Genomic DNA, 21,295 nt, shown 5'->3' with positions numbered 1-21,295 from the left:
CTGAAGGGATGAAAACAATACAGTATTTAGTTTTTAATTTCAATAAATTTAATATACAAAACTACATGTTGAAAATAAAAATATAATATGCAGTTTTTTGCAGTGTTAACTAACTGAATTTTAAAAGTACAATTTTTTTCTAAAACAAGTACTCATTTTCTTAACAATATGGTAATTTTAAGGTCATTTAAAAGGCTATGATTGAAGCAAACAAGTCTGTCACCAATGATTTGCACAACCATAACCCAAACCTAAGTGACTCCTAGGGGTAAGGAAGAGAAGATTGGTTTTGTGTTTTAAGCCTCAGTAAGCATAACTGAAGAGCTTCTGCTGCAGCAAAGCTGGAACAGTTTCCAGCAGTAGGATTTTACGTTAGTTATCAAGAACTTTCAGGCAGTTTTACTCAGACATGTATATCAATACTTGAGTGCAAAAACAAGGTGGTGTTGTAGTGAATTTAAAAGTAAGTCAGGTCAAACTTAATTACATTTTTCTTTATAGCAAAACAAATGAAAATGCAGGAAGCTTCTTCAAGTGCTATGTAGGAACAAACTTTGATCAGCCAGAAATGTTTTAAGAGTAGCACATAGCCACCTATTACCAAATGAAAGAGGTAAGGTTCATTTTAATATGAACACAAACAAGACTGCTGGTCGCCCTTTGTCTGATTTATTTTACTAATTCAGTTGTACTTAGTTCTACAAGTCTTCCTTCCAAACATAGCTTAGTGACAGCTGGAAGCTTTTAGACCTTTTTAAATAAAGAGCACTAGCCATTCACTCAATTCCATTCAGCATCCATATAGCTATAGAGTACTTTACATTGCTACTGCTATAGGTGTTTCCCTTCTCCCAGGTACTAAAAGTACACTATCAGCATAACTTTAGCTTTTTCCTTTAGTTTGCTGCAACCTCTGCTGTTTCCATGTTACTCCTACCTAGTGCATATTAGTTTCAACTCAAGATTACTAAAATACTGCTTTCAGTGTTTTGTCTCATCTCTTCTCCTCCTCCAAAAATGTACTAGTGTTTTGTTGGACTTTCCTATGCGCTCTCTGGAGCAGGACATAACTTTCTACTGAGTAGCCATTTTCTAGGGATGTAAATTTGATTTATTAAGAATGCGGAACTACATTTGTTCTGGCTGTTCCTCATTTTCCTAATGCTGTGTAGCAGGCATGAGCAGCTCCTCTGTTCTCAATTGCCTTTTGTTGGTGAGGCCAAGTGCAAGTTTTCTGAACTGAACCAAAAGCCTCAGGTAGCACAACATGCAACAACAGCCACTTTGTGCTTTTATCATAGTGGCAAGCTTTACATGGTAATATGAAGTGTTAAGTGCAAGTTATATTATGTAATACTAGTGTTACACTACAGTCTACAGCAATGAGGAGACTTAGACGTACCCAGGGTGCTACTTTAGAAAGCAGGGCCTACTGAGGGATCAGGAATACCATAACTAACTTCTTTTACCTGTCACAGGTGTATATCATTGACATTCATACAGATTTGTAAACAAAATACAGAATGGTAAAGTTTTCTAGGTTATACAAATCTGAGGTGACAAGTTTTGTAACAAATAGGGAAAAATACATTTGCCTAATATACACATAGAATGAAGTTTAAATTATATTCCACTATACAATATGCCCTTCCTTTCACTCATGCTGAACAGCCATTTTTTTTGTAGCTAGCTACCCTGCCCAAGCATCTCGGTCTAGGCTTAACTCTTAAGTGTTTTTGATGTACATCAACCAATAATCTGGTCAAAATAATGTAAACATTACTTTTTAATGTCTACAGAATAACCATAAACAGCATTAGGATGAGGTCAGAATGGAGGTCTTGATTGTTCTTAAATGTCCATCTACAAACAGTACAAATTTGACATTTCATCTTTTATTTATGCCCCAGTGATCTGTGCACCCCTTTGAGCATTTAGATTACATGACTACTTAAGTCTTTAAACATGAGCATTATTTTTCTAAACAGTAACAGAAGTGTATTAGCTGCAAAGATAGCATAGACATTTTGTAGTATAGAAGCTGCCCTGATCCTCTGTTTGTGGACAATGCATAGAAGATTTAGAATTATGGAACAATTTACCCCTCCCCCAAAAATAGTGTTAACAAAAGCAATCTTCCAGTTTTAAAGTGCAAATGATTCAGATACAGCTGCTGCTGGAACAGGTCTGAACAGAAAATGAAGTCCTCTTATGAGATGTTTTCCAGAATATAAAATATGAGCTCCATTATGACTGGCCCCTCACCCAACTGACATGCTCCCCCATGAATCACTGGAACTAAGGCACTGTCCAGGTCATTCATGTATTGAGAGGGCAGTGGCTGTCCATTACTCCCAGCTTGATAGCCAACCTAAAAAATACAAAGTGAAAGCTTTAAAAGAGGAGAGTCTCAAACAAGGATCCACTGAATGTAAACTAACCAAAAAAAAGCCTCAGAATTATATGTGCTAAAAAGTAGATGAAGTAGTATCTTTTATTGGGCCAAGTTCTGCTGGTAGAAGAGAGAAGCCCTCACAGAGGTCTTCAGGTCTGGAAGGTAGGCTAGAGGGTCACAGTGAAATACAATGAGAAGTCCTGAGGCACCTTATAGACAAATTTATTAGGGCATAAGCTTTTGTGGGCAAAGTCCTACTTTGCCAGATGCAGGGACTAAAATACAAGAGGGGACAGATTGTTATGTGTAAATAGGTAATACGTATTGCAAAAAAACATTTTAAATGGACGTAATTAATACCTCTGCAGACAAAGGAGGGCCAGCATGTTACATAATAACCCTTTATAGAGTCTGATTTTTTGGTGTCTGTCAGTTATGAATTTAAGTTCCAGGCTTATCTTTTGAGAGTTGTGCTGGTTTCCTTTGAAGACAAAAGGACTTGCAGGTCAAAATTACATGAATACAGGAAAGAAAAAAAAATCACCCCCTAGAAAAAATTTTGCAACATTAACTGGTAAGAGCAGCATTTAATGTTCCCAATTCCTAGCCTCCAGAATCAAGCAATAGAATGGTTGAAGGTATGTCCCCTTTTCAGCACACCCTCTCTACATCACCAATATAAGGTGACTGATAAATTAAATTAGAAGAAACTGTTTACAACTTACTTGGTCTGCATCAAGTGTAACACGCAGACCAAGCTTAGTCATTCCATCTTCCTTTAATAACTTAAGATGAGGACAGAGAGCTAAACAGAAAGCCTTGGCCACATTCTCAGTCAGTCTGCTATGATCTGCTGGGTCACTTAAACCATTATGTTGGTCATCATTCTCCAGAAAATACACCTGAACAAAACAAAAAGAGAGTGATCAATATAACTTACCAACCAGCTTCTACAGAAGAGAACAGCATTGGACAGTGTAAAAAGAATATTAAGACTGTTCAGTTAATAGTTACTTAAGGAGACTGCTGCCTTAGAAAAATGTACGCTGAAGAAAGATTTGGGGACTTTCTGAAGACTCAAGAGGAGCTGCTCTCCAGAGACAACATTTGTACCCTGAGTGTGTCTGACAGTGTTTCACGCAGAGCTATGTGCAAATGATTACCACCATTAGAAACAACTTAACTCTGGGCAAGCTACTAGTGAACTAGGCAACATTTGAATCTCCTGAGTGGCCCCAGAAACACACAGCTTACAGAGAATAATGGTCTCTGAAAGCTGAGACTGGGGCACAGACTGGACTGTGTTCAGGCTCCACGGGCATGAATCATGCTGGGAATCCAGAGCATGGAGACTTGAGTTCACCTCACAGCAGTCCTAGTGGGTGACCAGGAAGGGGTGCTCACTAGAATCTGACACAGAGGGGCTGTCAAATATTTATTTAGAAGGTGACTTTTCACAGTTGGTTCAGTTTACAGGATTTAAAGTAAATCAAGTCAGCAGTTGTCAGCAGCATGAGTTCCTAATACACAGGTCTGGGGATAATGGGATTAAAGAGTTAAGGCTAAAGACTGGATTGGCCCTAATCTCATCCCAAAGTGAGTTAGGAATTTTGTTTAAAAGGGTGTGCTCTAAAATTACTTTTATAGAAACTCAATACACATCCTAGTAGCAAAACAACTTTTGCATGTATTGCTATGCAGTTCCATACTTTGGTTTTAGATAAAATGATTGTTAAGTTAAGGAAACTAAGCATTCCTTCCACTTCAGAAAATTACATTGTCATTTTTGAACCATGTTGTTAAAATTACTTGAGAATAAAAATGTTACAATAGGAATGCCCACAATCTGAAAAAAGCCAGAATTTTTTATGTGGTTATTAACTAAACATTGCAACATTCCCTCAAATCACCTTGAATGTTGGGAAAGGGATACATGTGGCTAAAACTGCTAAAACTGCCCTGCTTTCCATTCAGCTAACCCTGAGCAAATTAATTGAAACAGTTTGTGAAAAGCCATTTAACTTTAATACTTTATGCTAGCAAAACCATAGTTCAAGGTCAGCCCTGTAGTCAAGAACCACCATGGCCAATGCTAGGTAACAAAAACAAATAATCCCCAACTCAGCCATATGGCACCTTATATAAACTCTTCTACAATTAATAAACAGTGATCTTTTCCTGGTTTTTTTGCCACTATTTCACAGCTGAGGTTGGTCCATCCCCAAACAGTTGACAGGTTAACAAAGAGCAAAATTATTTTTGATGCACTATAAAAACCCCCAACCCTTTATAAAATCAGATGTGTGTTGTTTGGCACTAGAAGTTTGACTACACCACACCAAATGGTTATTATTCTAGGGAAATGCAACTTGCAGCTCAAAAAAAATGGTATTTAGAAAGTTTCTGGGGATTTTGTTTCCATTAAAATGAAAGGATTTTGCTGAATAGAACTTTAAACACAAAACAGACATGCCTTTTAGATAATTGAAAATTACAGCACTTTCCCCCAGCCCTCAAATGGAATGCAGATTCTTCCAAATCTCTGTAAAAGTGCACTAAGTGGGATGGCTAATGATGTGTGATTACTTATTTCCAGGGCTCTACAGCACCTCAGGACACATTTCAGTGGCATATAGTTTTGCCATTTGTGGATGATGCAGCCACCGATGGTTTCCTGGCAGCTGTAAAGGGCATTGCTGATTCCCCAAAAAGTTACTGCTTTCAGTTTGGTGAGCAAGGCAAGTAGAGTTGGTTTCTGGTCACAGGGAGGCATTCCACAGAGAGGGCTATATTGTGTAGCTGCTTCATCACAAAACACTGAGATTTTAGGTGCAGAAGGAAGATGAATTCTTTTCTTACCTCTGTCCACCTAATGACCTTTCCATTTGCTTTATACTCCGACCCATGAAATATCTTCACACTGGTTATAGACTCCATGGATTTGCCATCAATGGGGCTTATAACACTTTAAAAGAGGAAGAGGAAAACAACTTTAAGTTAGCAGAAAACCTCTAAATACTAAATGCTATCATAAGATATCTGATCTCAAGTTCAGCCATCTGAGTAGATTTGCAGAACACAGTACACTATAAATAAAAATCTCCTATAAGGGATGTGAAGGGCACTTCCTTTGACTTACCTGGTTTCTCAAAGTGACCCCTGTGCAGGTTATTTCACTTTGCAGTTTAAATTGCCATACAGTGACTTGTCACATTGGCTAAAGAGGACAAACTATCACAGAAAGGAGAGCTCCAGTGAAAGACCTCTCCCAATGTACCACACAGTGCTACTGAATATCACTGATTACAATTACACTAGCGTGAACTGGTGCGTGGATCTCAACAGTAATCAAGATTTTTGAAATTGTCTTCCTAATGTGTTGAGAATCTACCCCAATAATTACAATGGAGACAGCTGAAAAGTGCAGTGCTTTCTGCCATACCACACAGGAAACAATCAGGTATAGTATCTAGACTTGACATCGTCCTAGACTAGATGGAGTTGAGGCTGGGAGTTGAGAACTAGCTTGCTTTAGATCTGCAGTAGCCTCATATTTGATCTGTGACCCACTAGGGATTGATGAACCCTGCATACACGAAACATGCAGAACCCATGTAGATTTACTGCATATTGATTGCAATTTCATTAATTTATCAATACCAAATCACACTACACTGAATTGAATTGAACAGAACAAGCAGCCCAACTAATACCTGAGAAATCCTTTATAAGTGGACATTTTAAACAGTCCCAAACACATTTGTAATGTCTTTACCTATATTGCTGCTACAGGTTGAACCTCTTTAGCCTGCTGCATGCAGGACCTGACCAGTGCCAAATGAGAGAATTTCCAGGACCTTGGAAGATCAATATTGTCTAAGAGCATTATCAACACCTTTCACGGCTTGCTGAGCTCTTTGAAGACATTTATGGGTAAATTACTGCTAAACAACAGCAGAAACACAGAGCCAGGACTTTATGGAACCACAAGAAACTTGGCCACATCCATGATAAGTGGTCTTCTGGCTAACTAAAATAATGCCGGATTATGGATGTTGCTGGAAAAGAGTGTACCAGACTAGAAAGCCTCAACCTGTACTAAACACACCTATCACTTTGCATGCCTTAATGCTTAAGTTGCCAGGCACTCTCCATCTTGCAATGAGTGTCACAATTCCACTTTCACAGTTGCATATTTTACACCACTGGACATGAGGTTAGTGGAAAGAGTAAGAAACTTTCCCCACATGAAATATTCAGCACTCAAAACTTAGCAGCTAGACAGTCTTACAACCAGCATAATGGTTTAAAACAACTGGAAATCAGCAGTAGCAAAAATCTTTTTGCCTTGCTAACTTTTTAAACTGATACAAGGAGGTTTTATCTATCTCAGCCCCATTTTAATAACTGATAAAAAGTCTGATCTCTCAAACTAATGATGCAAATGTGCAAGAGGCTATTCACTTTAAATCCCTACTGACTTGAGGTAGTCACTCTATCTCAGGAGCAGCATGTAACAGCTTTAACAAACATATAATAAAGAATTATTTTGCAAAAAATCAAACACTCATAATTAGTCTTCATCTTGTCACAAATGTGAGCTGAGAAACTTGGCTCACTCTAAAAATCACAGCACATTTGGAGTCTTCTTCATAGATAGATCATGCTGTCAGTAAGGGATGAAGACAAAAGAGATCCAAAAAAAAAATGAAAAAGTATCAAGGCATTATTCGTCTACTCACCCCTTGTTGAAGTTTTTATCATCTTCCACCCACTGAATATGAACATGTTCCTGGGGCTCTTCAGCATCTACTTTGCCACAAGTAATAGTGAAATCTTTCATCTCTCTGAGAGCCTGCCTCAAGGAATCCATGTTCTCAGCAGTTATCTGGACCATTACACCATCTAAAGAATCAGGATACCATCACTAACAAATGCAACCAATGCCACATTTAAGAAAAAACATTCACAATAGGGCTGATTCAAAGTAAATGTGTACTGTCTATTTCAAAGGCCATGCATAATAATGCTATAGCAGGGGTCAACAACCTTTTGAGGCGGAGTGCTGAAATTTGACCTTTTGATCTCTGTAGGGTCCCAGTGCCAGTGATACTTTTTAAAGTCACAAATAGTCCTACTTACAACAGCTTCATTAATAAATAAAGATGCAGAGTTTTACCATTTAGGTGGTGGTTGGTAATATTAGCTGGTCTTTTGTTAATCCACAGCTCCTGATCAAGCTCCTAGCTCCATTGAGGAGGAGAGTAGAGCTGAGTTCCCGCCTGTCACGCTCATGAAAATGCTGGACGTTGCTGACTTCTGCACTATAGAAAGCTGTTCCTTTAGTAGCATTCTCATCCTCAACCTGTCCTTTATCCTGTGTATCATTTATGAACACAGTCTGTAGGACACAGCAGTGGAAACTGAAGTCTACCTATAGAACAGATTCCACCTTGGCAGTGGCAACAGAATTTCATGCACACTGCCCTGCCATTGCATTGCACCCCTGTTATGGGGATCCCACCTCCAGATATGAGGGGTAAATTATGATGATCATTTAAGTAGTTGGCCTCCAGTGAGATTAACAAGAAGGACTTGAGCAGTGACACGGTTCTTTTGTAATGCACATACCTGCCCACCACGAATCTCACCACAGCCAGAAACTCACTTCACACAAGCTCTTAAAAATAAGTCTCAGTTTTTGGATATTACCAGCCAGGATAAACTGTTTGTGCAAGTAACTTGGTAACGAACAGTTGCATAAAACAGCAAATTACTAATTTCTTGGAGTAGTCACACTCCCTGACTGATGAGTTCCCAAACTCACCTCCTGAACTGAAATAATATTTCTGGTTTAGGTAAAGAATGTAGCAAAACACCACACACTCAGCCTTATTTTAATGTGGCACTTTTGTAAGTCATGACTCTGTCCCAAAAATATAAGGGAGAGACCACAACTTTAAACGGTTATATAATCAAACTCTATTGGCAAAAGAATGAACTATCACGACACAACCCAGTCTAAGCAATCTTGCCTTTTCATGCTATCACCAGGCAGCACAGTGGAATACAAAATACAGAAATGTATAAGTGTCCCCCACTGCAGAGCTATTAAATGAACAGGCTAATGCACAGCAGGTCTTCATTTCTTGTTATGAAGATAAATTCCATGTTTCTTATGCTTGCAATTTTCTATGTCAGCCAAAGATTCTAATTTTTATCCTCAGCACAGGAGCCAAGTATTTCACATCTACCCTCATTTTCTTGTGCTGGTGTCCCAGGGCATCTGGACTAGTTATTCTCATTTTCTCAGTTAAATTAAGTTACACACCATAATGAAAAAATGAGTTTAGCTAAAGAGTGAGATAACACCGAGTAATCAGAGTGATTCTCAGATACCCGGACAAGCTGTGCACACGGCTCAAATATAGTTATCAAGAGGGAAGCAATGTACTTTGAGCAAGCTGTTCATTCCTTACCTTCTACAATACTGGACTTGGCAAGATACCCAGAAGAGGATTTTAAAGCTCCACTGAACACAAAGAAGCTGGCACCAGTCACTGCAATAAGACGACTGATTTTAGTTAGACTCTGATCAAAGAAATACCTTGTGCAAGAATCTGGTATTATAAAGAGAAGTTAATAACATAAATAAAGAATTATGTAGCACAACAACATTATGATTCCAGTGTAGAATCGGATACTTGGGCAGCAAGGACGCCCTTGTCTGATGATACTTTAAACCTGATAATTATTGGCATGCTTCATCAATGTTAATATTTAATTATTTTCTCTTCCGCTAAAAATGAGGGCTCTGTTTTAGGGGTAAAGATGCACATAATGATCTTCTAAAAGCCCTAATGGGACTAGAAACAATCTTACTTGGGCTTTTTGCTGATGACGTCGTACTACTGACCAATCAGAAGGGTAGGGATTCAAAATTTCTAAACTAGCTGCCACTTAAAAGCAAAAGCCTTTGGAATGACAATTGTGTCTCAAACACCACAGAGATGCTCCTTGAAATCCATTCTCATGAGATCTACATACAAAAATTAGTACCAGGTCTGAAGGAACCAACATGCCAGTACATTCACTGAAGTTGTGAGTGAAAAATCACAAATGCTCAGGGTCAGAAATATATATATTCTAACTCATTTGGAAACATCATGGAGCTCCACGTCAGACTTGACAATCTTATGTAGAAGTCTGGTGAAAAAAAATTTTAATTCTGAAAATGCTCGGTTGCTATTAATTACTTCACCTGATCTTAAGAAAAAATAAAGCTTGCAAATCAAATGGTCTAATTAACACACAGCTAGAAAGTTCTTGCAATTCTAAGTGAGGAGGGGTTAGATACACTAAGGCCAGGTGTGCACTACAAATTTACATAGGTATAACTACATCCCTCAAGAGAGAAGGGGGCTGAAACCTGCTTTATTTTGTCAGTTATATGAGGCCCCTGAACTCCTGGCAAGATGCCAGCTCATCTCTCAGATGGACAAATACTGATCACCAAGAAGCAGAGAGGTGTAATATGAACTGCAGATGAGGAACAAAAATCCACATCAATATTATGCAATATTCCAAACACCAGATTAAACTGTGGACATTGCAAAGAAATGCCAGGTTGACGGGCAGAATAATCCAGAGGCAAATAAGGCACATTTTCACTATTCACATGCTCGCATTGGGCCTTCCTGTCATGCTGCATCAAATATTAGGAGCTCTCTAATAATACAATTTTAACTGTTTTATTTCCTAAATATTTATTTCAGAAGGTCCACAAATCACAGACAAAACCTGTTCTGGCATATTTACGAGGTAAAATGCTTGAATGGCAACACAAGAGACGAAAGTCATGCAACGCTTGCTGGGTGGGAAAAGCTTCCATCTGCTCCCTTAGATCTGACCCATCTTACCCTTTCTTGGCTGATTATGAATACTGATGGCCTGCGTCTGGTAGTTCCCATCGTCATTTTGGACGCACACTAGGTGGGAATCTGCTTTTTCATTGAAGCATGCTCCCCCGGCTAGAACATGTTCATTAGATTTGTTCATGGCTTTCATCATCTGCAAACAAGAAAACAGTTCATCATTTTTATTTAACCTCAAATCCAGTGACTTCTGTGGTTTAATCTGGCTGGAGAATCTTAATACTCAACTGTGGCACCTTTGCAAAGACTAGCAAATTTAGCAACAATCCTCACAGCATAACAATTTCAGGAGCCACCTATGGCCCATTTTGAAAAGTACCTAAGTCTCACAGAAAGTGAAGGGAATTTCAGAGCCTAAGCATGTCTTAATTGTGGAATCAAGGTGGATAAGGTAATATCGGTTTTTGGACCAACTTTTGTTCATAAGGGAGACCAGCTTTCAAGCTTACACAGAATGGGATGGCATTGACCAGGATGGAGATGGAGGCCATGAGCATGACCAACATTGCTGCAGGCAGCCATTCCGAGACTCCAACTGGTCAGGTGTTGGGACCTAAACAGGTGCAGTCAGAAGTGTGGGCTTACCCCTGGATGTTCGCCAAGGTGCAGGGGCCTCAATACATGCCAAGGAGCTCATAATTTCTATGAGTCCCTGTGCAGCCCGGTAAGTATCAGGGATCTATGAAGGACCCACTGGCACTGGATTACTTCTGGGCAAGTCCATGAGGACAGGGCTTGGTGCACGTGACACAGGGGCATCTGGTATCTGCTGTGCCTATGAGGCCGCTGTTGATAGTATTGGTGCCACCGACTTGGGTGTCTTGGAGGCACACACAGCAGGGTGGGAGCAGTGCCGCACCCAAGGTTTCAGGCAAGCTGAGCCCCTTCTTGGCGCTGAGTCTGGGGCCAAGGGTGGCATACTGAGCACTGAAGATGGAGGTGCAAGGCCTTGCCACAGAGGTTGGAGCACTGACTCCATAAGTAGCTGTCAGGGCCAATAATTATGCTCCATACAAGTCCAAGGCTTGAAACCCCAGCAGGTATGGCAATTATCTGTTTGATGAGCTTAAAACAAACAACAAAGGCAGGAATTGTGAGGGTCGCTCAGCATGGATTTTAAGCAGTCACAGCATTGCTTAAAGCCCTGGACTTTATTCCTTTAAGTCCAGCAGGGGAAAACAGCTGGAGAAGGAGAACGACCTTCCCTACTGGATGACTTCCTAACACTACCTGAACTAAAAACAATGGATATGCTAATTAAAACTATTTACAACTCACTTGCACAGAGAGCTAGGGAACTGGCATAGCAACAGGTACTCAAGCCACACAATAAGAAAAGCCTTATGGGTGGTAAGAAAGGAACTGAGAGAGTGCCAAGTTGCCTGGGTCATATATAGGCTTCACACAGGTGCCACTTCAGGGGGCACTCCCCAGCCAACTGGACTGGTAGTAGCTAGGGAAAAAGTTTCCAAAGCCATACCTAACTTGAATAGATACAAGCAACACATCTTAAAGAAAAAAAAAAGCAGTCATGTAGCACTTTAAAGACTAACAAAATAATTTATTAAGTGATGAGCTTTCATGGGACAGACCCAAAAGCTCATCACCTAATAAATTATTTTGTTAGTCTTTAAAGTGTTATATGACTGCTTTTTTGTTTTGATAGAATACAGACTAAACACAGCTACCCCTCTGTCGTATCTCAAAGAACAGTTACAACATGACTGTTTTCTTCTACTCTAAAGCACACTGAAATGTATTTTGTATGTAAAACGTTACAAGCAATGCAGTTATATGACTGAGACTAGTTAGAAGTGCCTCAATTCTAGTCATGGCCCACCTGCATGCTTGTGGGCATATCATTTGGTTGCTGTTTCAGTTCCCCAATCTGTAAAATTCTCATAATTGATGCAGTGTAAGTGCCCCTCCTGCCATATATTCCCCTTCCCTCAGTTCTCCACTGAGTATCCCATTGGGTATAGAAGCTTTACATTCAAAGTATCCTCTTAACACATCAAGCCTTTCCTTGGTACATCAATGCAAGTGTTAGGAAGAGCATTCTCAGAGATCCTAACCTGTCCAGAGGCTAGGTGGACTGCATTTACTTCCACCCCATCTTTGATGAAAAAGAAATGAAGTGCATAAAGCATATAGTTCTATTTACAACATAATGTTACAAATGAAAACACAAGCGGTCAAGAAATGCAAAATTTAGTATTGTAGCAACAATTGCATTTTGGATTATTAATTAGACCTAATTAAAGTTGGTCGATTAGAGAGAGAGAGAGAGTTAATATTATTTGAGGTTTTGAACCCTTACACTTCTTGAGCTGTGTGTTCAAATTTGCAATGTTTACTTTATAGTAACAATTCCATTTTCCTATTTAAATAGAATTTCACTTTCATGCCTTCCTGGAGTTCTCAGTTCCTATTTTACAATGGCTCAGTACTCCCAGGGGTACTCTGCACCAAAAATCTAAAATTCTATATATTTTATTTGTCAAAATATTTCAATAATCAAACCAGTTTCACTTATTTTGGTAATTTACTTACACTACCACCCAGAAAGAAAATCACAACTGTTCACAAATACTTGGTAACCATGACCATGCATTCCAGTTTTAATCCTGGGTTTTCATTTAAATTATATTACTTTTACTTTTGTGTTTGGTCAACTGTGAAGTAAAATGTCACTTCAAATTGCCCAGACGTTCATACAATAAAGTCATACAGGTTTGCTTATCATTGTCCTGCATTTCCTTAAAAAATGATAAGTAAAATGGATCCTCAGCTGTAATCTAAACCAATTATGCCTTTCTGGTGAACAAACAAAAGAAAGAATGAACAGAAAGAAAGAAAAGGAAAGGAAAGAGCACAGACCTACCTACCTAAGAATTCAGTTACCAGTAACTTAAAATAATGTTCCTTTACACAATTCTGGCAAGATAAAGTGGACTTCTTGTTTTTAATTGACTAAGAACAGGAACAATATCGAACATTTAGCCGCCTGCCTTTTTAACTGTTAGGTTTCTGCTCAGCTTCAGACAAGGAGCCTGCTTCTGTAGCCCTTTGCCTCCAAGCCCAAAATGCAGCAACACTGACAGTTTAATCTCCAAGAGTCCCTGCTATAGCTTCACTCTTGTTCCTGCTGCAAGGAAACCAAACACACATGGCCACTCTCCTGCTTGGGAAAAACCTGTACCTGTTTCTCAGCTTCCAGTTGAGCAAATTGTGGTGTGAGAGGTAAAACTGCTCCTTTAATAAATGTACAGAACTGTCTCTGAGTCCACCAGTCAGTGCAAGCTGCACCATTTTTTTGCACATTAGGATACAGCAACAACGAGTACTAGAAGGATTCAAGAACATGTTTACACTTTGCAGGCTTATTTGCTGTCTCTTCCTGGAGTTAAGTTCCTTCTCTGACCAGTGAGAAGCCAAGACTACTGTCTACATCAGGGATGGACAATAAGCAGCCCACAGGCCAGACACTGTTCTCCAGGGTTAGCCCCTGGCAGGCTGCCAGATGCTTAATTTACCTGCAGATCTTCAGGTATGGTTGCCTGCAGCTCCTGTTGGCCACAGTTTGCCTTCCCAGCCACAGGGAGCTGCAGGAAGGACAGAGCAAGGCCACCAAGCTCCAAACTTTCACAGCTCTCCATGGGGACACAGCCTTCTCTCCACCCCACAATCTGTCTCCTGCTGTTGAGTCTGCTGGCTGCTCCCAGAAAAGGCACCAGAGCTGCATTTTGTCCCCCAGATTTCTTTGCCATTTTTTGCAGGGAGTTAAGAACTCTGGAAGCTATGAATTCTGTGCCCTGCACAGAGTGCACAATTCCCCCAGAACTAGTTCAAATAATGGCAGAGCACAGAGTCTCAAAATAACATGCTGATCTGTGGCACTTTAAATACTAGCAAATTTATTAGGTTATCAGCTGTTGTGGGTATAATCTGCTTCCTCAAATGAATATAATGGAAAAACAGAATCCAGGATTTACATCGTGGGAGTGGGGAGAAAGGAGAAGGAAAGTGGGGGAAGGGGTACCTGTCACTTAGAAGGACCAGTTAATGAAGCAAATTAAGTAGGATGTTTCCCATTCCTTCAAATATCAAAAGGTGGGAAAATTGCCCTTCTAATGCATGAAATAGTTAAGATCTCTATTGAGGCCTAGGTTACACATGTCAAATTTGTATATGAATTCCAATTCATGTCTCCCTCTGTAATCTTGTGGTAAAATTCTTTTGCAGAAGAATGCTACAATGTAAATTATATTTCAATCATTACACACTTAAACTAAGTGAGGTTACGCTAGAAATTATTTTGAAAGTAAGTTCTTCCATATATTTTGTTCAATAAATCACTGAACTGGGAGCTTCACTCCAGAGAAATAGACAATTCTAGTTCCCTTCTGTACATCAACTTTTAACTTCACTACGAACCACACTGCATCCTGCAATTTCAAGACTTCACTCTATCAATGGAGTTTGCAATGCTTCTGGAATCTCAGTATCTGCCCTGTTTTAACAATCCTGTACAATCCCTTTAATATCTTTCTGCAAGAAAAATTATATTTGATGATCCCCTTATATCAATAACCCAAATGCTGTGTGGTCAAGATTTTTTTCCAAGTGACCAATCAGCAGATATCAAGGGTTTAGTAGCCAGATTCATATGTTGTACCTATAAGAAATACACCGTTTGCAAACCTCTTGAGTGCTTGCTGGAATCCAACTGGAAAGATGATTTCTCTAATTTCACTAAACAGATTGACTGTCAACATTGACAAAGTGTAAAGGACAGGTGAAGCTTTTCTTATGCAATATATCAAACTCTTATTTCTAATGTACAGAGATATTTTGCAGCAAAATCATCAATGGTCCAATAAACACCTCTACAAATGCAGTGAGCACACAATATGTATTTGGAGAAAGTTCAGGTACCATATTTTCCTACCTTTACACCCAAGCAGCACGTTATTTACCTGAGTCACTCTGTCAAACCGGAAGAGGAGGTGCAATCCTCAAACCCCACATATTCAGTTAAATTACATTTGACATTTATTGAAAAATAATAGCCTCTCTATACAGAAGGACAACTATCCATTAGTTTTAATGAATTCCACACTGAATTGACTGTGCATAACTTATTTCTGTAGGTAATTCTTATATATTAACATATACACATATTGCATTTATAGTTTGATTCTGAGGCAGTTTTCAGTAGCAAACAGAATAAATTCCTTAGGACACAATCCTTCTTATCTTTAAATTGTACTAGACTAAAAATATATATTTTAGTATTACCTCATTATATCTGTTACTGGGGATTTTGATGCTGGTTTTTCTCACTTCCATATCAACCACTAAACCTTGGACCACAGGCAATGTATACTGGTAATTTCGGAAGTCCTTGTGATTCGGACGAATAAAGAAGTGAAATAACATAGTCATTAATGACACAGTGTTTTTGAAAGGAAACTAGCCTAAGGTACAGAACTATTCAACAGAAGTAGAATACATAAAGTGTAATATTCTCCAGACACATGCACTTCTATATAGGAAAATTTGAACTGCATTCTTCTAGGTTGGAGAATTACCTACCTTTAAAAACTAGTAAGTTAGTTCCTCAGGAAACTTTGTATAAACACAGAATGAAGATTAAATAATTACAGTTACTACACAAATAAAACTAGTACAACATTCCCTTTTTTCCATATATACAGATAGAATGAAAACCACTCATCACTTACTGCAAGGAGATTCATAATTGTGTGTCCAGTCTCCCCAAACAATGGCTTACGAAATCTAACGCTGAAAAGTGGGCAAGGATAAACTACAAAAATACAAAAATGAACATCAGATTCAAAATCACCAACTGAAATAAAAACAGACAATCTAAGCCTCTTCATACAGGAAACTTTCAACAGAAGGGCTAAAGGACCTGACATACCACGACAGCAACATAGCTGCATCCCTTCGCATACTTATACATACCTAGGATACAAGTCAGCATGCACAGGGGCATGCTTGATCATGTTACATTACGTTGCAGCAGATTTATGAAGGAAAATGTATATAAATTATGCCATGATTTTCAAAATGGATATGTAAAACATGGCTCTTAAATCCATATTTAGGCACCTAAATAAGTATTATTTGCTGAAGCAGAGGTGCACAAAGTGAGGGGGCAGAACCCTTTGTGGGGGTATGAAATTTCATAACAGGAGGCACAGCATAATCAGCTGCTGGGTCTCAGGCTCATCCAGCTCATTAAAAATGTTGAAATATGTCACTGTTTTATGTATGTGTATTCACATTTATATACCAATTAATAAAGTTTTTATATTACACTTATTTCTTACATATGCTGAAAAGTTTGGGGGGTTTTTTTTCTGTTTTTTCCCCCTCATATGAATATAACCACAATTTCCATTAGTCTGGATTAGACATGTAACTGTAGGGACAAAAAGTGGGGCTTGCCCTAAAAAGTTTGTTCACCTCTGTTCTAAAGTATGGTGCACCCACTGCTACTAAAATGCCTGAGAGCCTGTGAAGTACTGCAGCTTTCTATACCAGATCACTTGTTGCAAGTGTTCACAGATGGAATGTAATCCTATCTTTCAGCAGCCACTTTAGAAAATCTTAAGTTATAACAGACACATACACATATTGAACTAATTATTCATACATACACACCTCAACCAAATAACAAATGTCGAAATTAGGAAACTTTATTAATTTGGTTGTTAATATTTTAATATTTTAAATTAAATTCTTGTCACTTATTATAACTCACTAATACATATTTTATGTGATCATTTTTATCTACAAAACTTGAAAATTTCTCTTGGATGGTTACTACTTTCAGGCTCAACAACTTAAATTTTAATATTGTTTGGCAAGCCTGTAAAATATATTCTACTAATGCTATTGAAAGAGTTACAGTCCTGGTGCACAAAGAAGAGTCTAAACCACTATTTTTCACAGCAAGTCAGCTCCAACCACCAGTGGATGAATGATGCAGAAAATCCTTACCTTTCCCAGAAGTCAGTTAGGAGCTGACATGACTTCTTTTAGGTCCAAATATGGACAGTACCATTCTGGAAATATTTTATGCCAGTTTTAGATTTTGTCCAGCTAAAGAACTCTCTACAGCAGGGTTTCCCGACCCATGGGTTGGGACCCAAACATGGGTGGCGATTACATTTCAAAAGCGTCGCCAGCTGGGCTGGGTGGCTCCTCAGGTGGCTATTAAGAAGCCATTCACACTCCTGAAGTCTTAACTGGATTAACAGCTGTCAGGCAGTTAAACCAATCAAACAAACAGAGAACCATTTCAGCTACAGAGCAGAGAACTGCATACCTGAGGAGCAGTGGCCTGCTCAGGTAAGATGGGGGCCTGAATCTGAGGTTGGGAGGGAGTACAGAGCTGATCAGCTCCCTGGCTTCCAGCTTCTGCAGGAGATGGAGGTACTCCCCAGACCCCAGCAGGTTTCCCACAGCTGGTGCAGCCGACTAGGGCTCTGCCCCAGCTGGCTTCCAGTCACAGGGGTTGGGGGTCCCCCCCTCAGCCCCAGCCAGCTTCCAGCCACGGGGGTCAGGGTTCCCTCCATACGCAAGCCTCAGCCGACTTCCATCCGCGGAGGCCCCTGTGTCTTCCCAGCTCCCCCCAGCCTGTGAGTGGCTCCTAGTCCCTAAGTATCAGAGGGGTAGCCGTGTTAGTCTGGATCTGTAACAGCAACGAAGGGTCCTGTGGCACCTTATAGACGAACAGAAAAAAGTTTTGAGCATGAGCTTTCGTGAGCACAGACTCATGAAGCGAGTCTATGCTCACGAAAGCTCATGCTCAAAACTTTTTTCTGTTCGTCTATAAGGTGCCACAGGACCCTTCGTTGCTGTTAGTCCCTAAGTGTGACTCCCCTAACCCCTAAGTGTGACTCTCCTAACACCTCAGTGTGACTTCCCTAGCCCCCTCCAGACCCTGAGTGACTCCTAGCCCCTCAATGTGACTCTCTCAGCCCGAGTGTGACTTTCCTAACACCCTCAAGCGCCCAAGTGTGACTCCCCTAGCCCCTGATGGTGGGGTTTAAACCATGGGGAGCACTTTGGGGATGAGTGTCTTTCCACCACCACAACTCTGATTAACGATAGTAAATGTAGAGTTGTTTTATCAGCATATTTCCACTTTTCTATGAAATAACTTATGAATATATAAACATGAGGGGGCACAACTTTATCTTCTTGCCTCAGGCGCAAAATTAGCTAGTTACGGTTCTGTCTTTCTTCCCTCCCAGCCTCCCCACCCCCTGCCGTTTCTGAATTGCCTTGGGTCACCAAGACTTCCTGAATTGTCAGAATGAGTCCCTGTCTGGAAAAGTTTGGGAACTGCTGCTCTATAGCTTGCAATCAGCTGGTACTGCCTTTTTATAAGCTTTTAAAAATACTGCAGGTTTCACCTGCACATATATTACCATTTTCTAGATTAGCATGATTGAGAAACCTAAGAACTACAGAGAAGCCTTCATTTCACTAAGTAGGAGATGAATTTCAATGTCTTAAAAAATGCTACTGACCAGGTAAAAAGCTGTAGGTCATGTGAGTGACTGAGTAAGGGTATCTGGCTACAGGTACTATCATTGGAGTTGTTGTCAGCAGGGCACATTCCCCACCACGACCGTTCTTGTCTCTCTGTTGTGCACAACCCGGGCACTCAAACATCACCCCAAGTACAGACACGGGTTTGTTACAGTTAAGAGAAAATGCGCAACTTACGTCTGTATTCAGCTCCAAGTCTCAGCATCAGTCGGATGGGGAACACTTTAGCCCAGGGTGTCTCCCATTTCTGAACGAGAATCCCGAACAAGTACGGAGGAGTTGGGAGTATCAGGTCTTGCAGCGACTGATATGTAGATGTCACATACAAGAATCCACCATGTTCCTTACTGCCAAGAAAACTCTGGCTGAAAAAGGAGTGTCCCAGGCTTCCCACGACATTTCCTAGGAACCATGAAGTTCATTACTGTACTGTATTGAAGTCTGCAAAAACTTCACTAACTGGTTTTAAAGGAGGAAAAATAAGATTAAATACACAATTTCTTCCCAGCATGACACCTTTAATTAACTCTGATTAGTCACATTACAGAATGAAAATACTTGCTATCCAAGAACGTTCCAGATAACTCTTATTCTATAGTATGTTGCACTGGAACTTCTACCTCGGGTTATGGAATGCAGAGTGAATAGAAACTATTTTTTTTAAATTAAAAATGGACATTTAAATTGGACTTCCTGATTTTTTTAAAAAAATCATTGATACTGAATTTCTCATTTAAAAATAACAGTTACAATTAAATCTCATCACAAACATGCTACATATACACTTACAGTCTCATAAAAATGAATTAATAGCTCTAGTCTGTCCAGCCCACCTACTAGCTCTTGCTTCTTGAAAGTTGTGGGCTTTCAAGTTGTTTCTCAGCAGACTAGAAAGTAACATGTGCAAGGACAGACACAAGCTGGACAGGACTGTTTTTCTTCGGTGCTTATATGATGGTGGAACTTAGCCAAGTATGGCAGAGACGTTAGTTAAAATATTGTCTGAAAGACGGGGACAATATATCAGAAAGGAAGGAGGCAGAATAGAAAGGAATAGTGGAGATAACTGGAAAGTGAGGACATTATTTCAGCACACACACAACTTCCAATATTCCCCCAGACTTTTGCCATAGAAAAACTGTCATGGTTTCTGGGCATAGGAGCGATCCTATCTAGGAAAATTTTGAAGAAATTCATTGTTCAATACACTTTTTATGCCTTTTAGTATAAGTTGATTTAACAAGTAAATTCCCAAGCTGTTTGTTGTGTTGGATGTTGCTAGAAAAAGTTTAGCTTAGCTAACCCTATGTATGGTTTGCTTAATTACTTAACTAGTTTCAGAACTGGTCTACACCAGGGAACGAAGTCAATCCCAGATATGCAATTCTAACTGTGCCATTAGTGTAGCTAGAATCGACCTATCAGGATCGACTTTATTCCCAGGTGCAGACTGGAGCTCTTTGGGCTTGCACCAACATCCCTTACTTCATGGAACAATGTGGACTGGCAGGGTCAATGAGCGAGCCCAGAAAGATCAGTTCTGCCATGTCTTCACACAAGGCAAAATCAACATCCAGAAGATCTATCACAGTGCATCGAACCCCCCCCGCCCCCCATAACTATACACATACTCTTAGACTCTATCAACCAAATATATGGTACAAAAAGCTGCAATAAGAGAAGTTTAGAGTTGCCAGTTGCCAATTACATGCTCCTTATTTTGAAACCTCATGGCCAGAGACCATAATGGTGATGCCATATATCTACTCCTGGTATTAACTTGAAACTTCTCTTTGTAGTTAATAAACCTGTTTTGTTTTATAAAATCCAGTATGTTTGAACTGAAGTGTTTGAGAAAAACTATTTATCCACATCATTTCTATTTGGGCTCTAAAGCAATTAAAAATTAATCACAATTAATTGGAAATTTTAAAAATTACACTTTTAATTGCACCATTAAGCTGCAGAATACCATTAATTAAACAAACATTTTGGCAAGTTTTATATATTTTCAAATATATTGATTTCAATTGCAACACAGAATACAAAGTGTATAGTGCTCACGTTATATTATTGTTAATTACAAATATTCACACTATAAAGCACATACGAAAACTGGTATTTCAATTTACCTTCTACAAGTACTGTAGTGCAATCTCTATCATGAATGTTGAACTCTCAAATACAGAATTATTATTACTTCTTGTAACTCCCTTCAGCTAAATGAGCCTTTGTTTGCAAGGGAGGGTGGATTTTGCTCAAGATTTTGGCACATAGCAGCAGCACAGAGCCTGGTGCAGGGAGGCAGAGCTTCCAGGCCTCTGTTTTCAACAGTGTTTCTCAAGATTTTTGTGCTGAAAAATCCCATTTAAGG

General features: G+C 39.5%; 1 protein-coding gene across 1 annotated transcript in view; it reads right to left on the bottom strand.

The window, feature by feature from the left end:
• Window positions 1-42: 42 nt before the first annotated feature.
• The window catches only part of ZFYVE9 (zinc finger FYVE-type containing 9), a 94,191-nt gene continuing 72,938 nt past the window's right edge, over window positions 43-21,295 (bottom strand). The window contains exons 11-19 of the mRNA XM_075003573.1: window positions 19,099-19,323; window positions 16,077-16,159; window positions 15,631-15,735; window positions 10,315-10,465; window positions 8,875-8,955; window positions 7,138-7,300; window positions 5,255-5,360; window positions 3,121-3,297; window positions 43-2,371 (exon numbers count right to left, since the gene is read on the bottom strand). Of these exons, the coding sequence (XP_074859674.1) occupies window positions 2,210-2,371; window positions 3,121-3,297; window positions 5,255-5,360; window positions 7,138-7,300; window positions 8,875-8,955; window positions 10,315-10,465; window positions 15,631-15,735; window positions 16,077-16,159; window positions 19,099-19,323 (1,253 nt within the window). The 3' untranslated portion in view covers window positions 43-2,209. The remainder of the gene's footprint in view (window positions 2,372-3,120; window positions 3,298-5,254; window positions 5,361-7,137; window positions 7,301-8,874; window positions 8,956-10,314; window positions 10,466-15,630; window positions 15,736-16,076; window positions 16,160-19,098; window positions 19,324-21,295) is intronic.

This window comes from Carettochelys insculpta, chromosome 9, assembly GCF_033958435.1.
Source record: "Carettochelys insculpta isolate YL-2023 chromosome 9, ASM3395843v1, whole genome shotgun sequence".
In the NCBI taxonomy this organism is placed as follows: Eukaryota; Metazoa; Chordata; order Testudines; family Carettochelyidae; genus Carettochelys; species Carettochelys insculpta.
The sequence above is the reverse complement of the archived record's forward strand: the minus strand, read 5'-3'. Positions and strand labels throughout refer to the sequence as shown.